General features: G+C 35.0%; 1 protein-coding gene across 16 annotated transcripts; it reads right to left on the bottom strand.

The window, feature by feature from the left end:
* Positions 1 to 1338: 1338 nt before the first annotated feature.
* Positions 1339 to 6257, bottom strand: LOC120008135 (putative axial regulator YABBY 2). Of its 16 annotated transcripts, none has more exons than XM_038858673.1 (6): positions 5917 to 6257; positions 4430 to 4552; positions 4189 to 4327; positions 3186 to 3228; positions 3000 to 3075; positions 1339 to 1739 (listed from the first exon to the last, which is right to left on the bottom strand). In XM_038858673.1, the coding sequence occupies exons 1-6, from the start codon at positions 5983 to 5985 to the stop codon at positions 1617 to 1619; spliced, it is 573 nt and encodes a 190-aa protein (XP_038714601.1). In that variant the 5' UTR covers positions 5986 to 6257; the 3' UTR covers positions 1339 to 1616. The 16 variants fall into 16 exon arrangements, with proteins under 16 accessions (XP_038714601.1, XP_038714605.1, XP_038714599.1 ...); XM_038858677.1 differs by having other exon boundaries at positions 4189 to 4318; XM_038858671.1 differs by having other exon boundaries at positions 3186 to 3234; positions 5917 to 6256.
* Positions 6258 to 6280: the final 23 nt, after the last annotated feature.

The following is a 6280-nucleotide window of genomic DNA, read 5'->3' as shown; positions in this document are numbered from 1 at the left end:
TAATTAATTTCACATTTATTTTATTATATATCCATTAACTCTCTCTCAATCGTTTAATTTCAACTCTTTCTAGCATCATCATTTTGAGCCTTTCATTTTAAAATTTTATTTAGGGTTGATTATATGAATCTATGAGAAAATCAATAAGAATTCATTACGCGTATTCGATTTTGTCATTCACTTTTATTTAGGATCATACTTTCAATAGTAAAAGTGGGTATTTCAATTCTTTTTTACAATCATATCAACTATGGAAAAACGCTCATAGCCAAACATTGGAACCATCTAGGGGTTTATCAATTACGTTAGCATGACAGAATCAATTGCACTTGATGAGTATTGCCCAAAGTAAAAAAACAGACTTGTGCAAAGAACAAAACAAGTGGAGGGAGTAGTACAAAAGTACAACTGTTTTGAGAGAGAGAGCGAGAGAGGAAAAAAGGAAAAGAAAAGAGAACCCTATGCAATGCTAATTAACACAATTGAGATAGGTAGATAATTAAGCATGATAGTATTTAATCTCTAGTTGATTTGAGAGTGACTTAACATCTAAAGTTGACCAACCCTAGGGAGTGTAAATGCCAAGCTAGCGTAGTTGGGACTTGGGATCGTATGTATATATGTGTATATACATACATATATGTGTGTATATATATATATGTGTGTGTGTGCGTGCGCGCGCTCTCCAGGCATCTTTGGCTCCCTCTCAAATCTACGGAAAAACAGAAAAACAAGGACATATCTGAACAGATTTTGAGGAAGAGATCTGCATAATCTGTAATAGAATGTTTGCATCATTTTTTATATATTATTGTTGGGAATCCCAAGGAGGTATCTAAGCTACTTATTATCTCTAGCTGCTCACGTCTTTCATGGGTGTGAACTTCGGTGCCTTTTTTTTTTTCTTCCAGTTTAGTGTCTCTTTTGGCAACAATCACATACATGAATTTGACAGGCGATGGACACATTTATGCATTAGCTCTGTGTGTGTGTATATATATATATACAGAACTCTCTCTCACTCTCTCCCTCTCCCTCTCCTTCTCACTGTCACTGTTGTTGTACTCGATTGGCCTAGTCAATCTGGTAAATAATAAGCTAAACCCAGAGAACCCAAAGGAGGAAAAGGGGGGCTCATCATTGTCCTTGGAGTGGAATTCAAAGTAAATCATGGAATGTCGTATTGGTTAAGTGGTCCTCGAGTCGATCTACTACAGTATAACAAGGGGTGTCTGTGTGTCAATTCTGTCTTCTATAAAACAAGATTGCAGACATTCACGCACACAATTTATAGAATAGTAATGAGAACAACTGCAAATTGTTCCACAGATAAACATATATTGTAACATAAAAGCAACTGATCATATCTGTCTTAGGTAAAAGAGTTGATCCGGCGTATATTCGACTTGGTGGTACCCAAGTTCGAATCTTCATCCCGGTTACTTATCAAAAAAGAAAGGAAAAAAAAAAAGCCGATCTGGCAACACACAGAGTTAATGGATCACATTGTGAGGTATTCGGTTAACTAAAAAGACCTCATCAACCTTCAGTAGTTATACATATATAAATAGAAAATGCATGCGGCAGCTTAATTAATGATAATATAGTGATCACATTCACAGGGTACCGTTGATTTCGAAGAATCCATTGGATTTCTGAGTGGCTTCTGCAGTGAATCCACTAGACTTGTTACTGCCATCCAGCTTTAGTCCGAAGTGAATGTGAGGAAAATGTGCCCACTACACATTACCAAACACAAAACATAAAAAAGGTCAACGCATGCTAACCAAGAAGAAGAGGCTGAAGAAACAACAAAAAAAATGTCATTTCTAGGGTTTTGGTATCAAAATTGTGCCCTAATTAACCACTCTTATGAACTGATGAATATGATCATGAGTTCTGATACATAAACTAATAAAGTAGTTATCCTTCACATCTCTTTTTTTGGTAACCGAAAATAATTCAAAAGGCATGCCCTTTGGATAATTCACTAAGCCCAAATTCGGGTCGGAACTCAACGCGAACTACGTGGAAATAATTGTGTCAGTTTAGAATCGAACTCCTGACCTCGGATGAGATTTTTTTACATCCAAAATCCGTAGAGATAACCAATTAGACTATCCCAAATGGTTTAAACCAAATAGGCATACAAACTGATGGCAGATATAAGCATGCTTTGTGCAATGAGATTAATCATTAAATTTTTCGTTTTGAAGAAAACACCAATCCTAATTAAACAAAGGTAAATAAAGAACCCGGGAACAGAATAAATTAGTAATTTCTTCATGGATGGATCATCATAGAGTGATTTTACAATGTGTACCAGTTCACAATAATTCTTGAAGAAGTTAATTATGATTTCACAACCTAATTATGTATGCTAGTGTCTTGATAACAAACTATAGTTAACTAGTAAGTTAAATAACTATATATGTACGCTCTCTTTTTTGGATAAATTCCAACTGAATATTATTAACTAATTAATAAATAACATTAAATATTTATCTGAATTTCACTTCAAAACTTAATATCTGGTAATGAAAATTATTACTTAATTTTTTGCATAGGAACTCACTCGGATACCATAACTTAATCTCACCAATGAATTAGAAATTTTTTAATTTATCACTAATGATCAATTATGCATTACAATCCTTATATTCATTTTCGGAATTCTTAGTTAGAGTACTCCCATAATTGATATTATAATTGTTAGATCTTATCATTGTTCTTATTTGTCCTATCAATGCATAAAAACGATCACCATATTTACTGAATATGGTTTACCAATGCACTTTTGTATATATTGTTATCCATTAATTAAAGGGCATTGGATAACACACTTAATTAATTGACAAGGATATATTTATGGAAATCGATCACAACATTTTTGATGATAAGAAAAGAAAAAAAAAACTTAGTATAAGCATATATGCATGTCCCTCATACCAAAATCGATCTACTTACAGTATAAATTCATTCAGACTGGAATAACTTACATTTTTGGCAGCAGTGCTGAAAGCCTCTCTGTGACTGATGTCAGGATTACTAGCCTTAATCCTTTGGATTTCCTCCCTGGAAAAAAATATTAAGTTCTTGCAGATTTATGGGGAGGCCTGAATTGAGACCCATCAAAGATATATATATATATTGAAAATGAAAGCATATGTGTGTGTTCAACTTACTTAATAAACCTGTTATAGGCGGATGGGACACGTTGTCTTTTCTCTGGGGCTGCATGATAATCACAATATTAGGTCAATTAATCTTGCCATGCATGATAAAAGCTAGAACATATATAGTGACGCAGTTGGAATTTGACAAAAATAGAGTGGATCAGTAGCAATTTTTTCTCGGTCAAGTTTCACGTAATTCTAATAACATGATTTTTTTAATCTTACTAGTCGGTTTGTTTGTAGTTAACTTGAATTACTAGTTCTACATCATATAGTAACCATCAATAGGATTGGAACTAATTTGTGAAGCTGTTCATCATGACTCATGAGGAACTTGCACAAAAGAAGAAGAAATGAACAACTGGATGGAGTGGGGAAGAGGGGCACTGTTTCCAATAATAAAATTGATGTAATAGGGCACTGCTTGGTACAATTAATTATCATGCACATTTGTTGTGAATAGTCAACATCCATCCTAGATGGGCCATGCAATACAAGGAACTAAATTAAGATAAATATTCAGGTGTGTGTATATATATATATTATTAAGCTTGTAACGACAAATTAATGGTCTTGAGATAAGATGGTGATTCACGTATCATATTTACTTTTTGCCAGATGTATCACGTATGGGAGGCACTTGTTCAAACTTCACTTACTCCACCCTGGGTTGTTGGTTATGTGCATTAAACCCTACCTCTCTCAAATTTAACATTCAATGTAAGATCTCACCAGTTGGTATATTAATTATCCCAATTGACGAGTTGAACGCACATGATCGAGTGAATTTATGAGCTCCACATGTCATACACGATGCACATAAAATCATGCACGTACAACTCAACACTTAGGATAATTGGGATACCGACGAATTGGTGGGATATTTATCATATGTATGTAAATGTATATGAAGATGCAAAATTACAAACATAACAAGTATGTAAAACAACTGTTTTTGTTTGTCTCATTCTATGTTTTTGCCTGTGTTAGAGAGAGACAGAGAGAGACTCACGGCGAATGGGAGGGATTCTATGACCATTAGGTTGATGAAGCTCCCTGGGAGGCTCAATAGTACCATACTTAGTGTTGCATCTTGAAGATGACCCGCTACATTCCTTTGTTAAACCTTCAAGGTTCTGCATCTTCTGCAACTTAATTTAATTTCTCAAACAAAATTCCTATGAATCAAATCAATAAAGTAAAACCATCATGAAACCCTAATATATATATATATATACATTATATGTGTGTACCTGGGCTTCTTGAAGAGGAAGTGTTTGAAGAGAGGCTCCCATCATGTTTACAGACAACAAATTGGCACAATGCCCACATCTCACAGTCACAATCGTCGACATACTGCTTGATGGAACACTCACCTGCACCCAACACACACACATTTCAACTTCTTTCAATTCTACACTCGCAATACACACACACACATATATGTGCAAGGTCACTCTTACACACGCACACAGTAAGGGACTCAAATCACATATATTCCAATCTTAGACCCAAGATAAAATTTTCTCAAGATCCAGCTTCAAGGCGAGCTATATATATACACACACACACACACACAAAGTTTTTGCAAAGAAATTAAATGGGGGAGAGAACAAGAGAAAGAAGAGTGACAACAGATGCATGCCGAAGAGAGAATTGTCTAATTACTAATATAGGATCTGGAAATTATACGCGCGTGTGTGCTTCCTGCTTGATGGAACGCTTACCACTACCAATGACTCCTTCACAGTTCACAGACCTGAATCATGGCGGCCGGACATGGTGGTTAATAATAAGTAAGACTGTTTGTCTGTTTCTCTTTCGGTGCTACTCACTTTTTCTCTGACACACCAAGCTGCTAAAGATGATAAAAGATAGGAGAAATTCTCACAGCCAGACGATAGAGACCTGACTGCAATACCCTCTATGAATAAAGACACTGTACCCAAATTTAAAAAAATAAATAAATAAAATCATCATGATCTTTGTTTCTGCAGTGTTTCAGATCCTCCATTTCTTCGATATTGTTCAATAAAGATGCAGAAAATCACTTTCTTTTGTACTAAAAAGCCAAAACACTAACCTCAAAGTCTGCAACAACAGAACCATCCACTCAATATAGACACAAACAGGTCACAGACCTTCAAACTGTACCACCATTTGTGACCAGAATTATATGTATATATATACACACATAAAATATAGCAAAGTTTTAATAAGCTTTCAGTAAGTATATATAGACTAGTATGATTCATGATCCGTGTAAAGTACTTTCTCTGCAAACCTACAAATAAAAATAAATAAATAAATAAAGACGAATTAATCATCTTCAGTACTTGGGAAGAACCCTAGCTAGTAATCCTTCATAGCCTTACACCACATTCGCGTAAACACCTTGGGATTGCTTCCAATAATACCTAGCTTAGATTCATAGATCGTTCAACCAGATCATATACACCCTACCTGAATTATTTCATAGCCGTACGTACATGAATTGCGTCATATAAACTTGGTATATATCTTCAATTTCTTGACAATTCTTGAATCATATAAACAAAATCGCTCGATCCATTTATCATTTCAAAGAAAAATTTCCATACCCACTTCAAATTTCAAAAAAGAATTTCTTAAGAGGGATTGGTTACAAACGAAAGAAGACATAATATATGTGGCTATACGTAGAGAGAGAGAGATGTATATATATAGAGAGAGAGAGAGAGGGAGAGTGTAGTAGTAGTACCGCTAAAATGGTGTTGCAGAAGTTGCAGTGAACATAACAAACACGTTCAGATGCCATGTCCAGAGACATTTTTTTATAATAATTTGATTTAAAATTTTCAGATCAATCAAGGAAAAGGAGAAGTCACTGAAACTTTTGGGTTGCTTGGGATGGAATTGAATTTATAAAGAAACGGGTGTAAAGACAAAGCAAAAGAGGAGATAGAGAGAGAAGAGATGTGAAAGATGAGGATGGGACTAGACTGGTCGGGCAGAACCTTGGGAGTAAGTGAGTGTGTGGGGGAAGCTATTAGGCTAGTTTTCTAGTATGGTGTGGTTCTTGGGGAAAGTTAGCTTCTGGATTTATTTATTTTATGCCAAATTAT

This window comes from Tripterygium wilfordii, chromosome 2, assembly GCF_013401445.1.
Source record: "Tripterygium wilfordii isolate XIE 37 chromosome 2, ASM1340144v1, whole genome shotgun sequence".
In the NCBI taxonomy this organism is placed as follows: domain Eukaryota; kingdom Viridiplantae; phylum Streptophyta; class Magnoliopsida; order Celastrales; family Celastraceae; genus Tripterygium; species Tripterygium wilfordii.
Note: the sequence above shows the minus strand (reverse complement) of the source record. Positions and strands in the feature narration are given on the sequence as shown.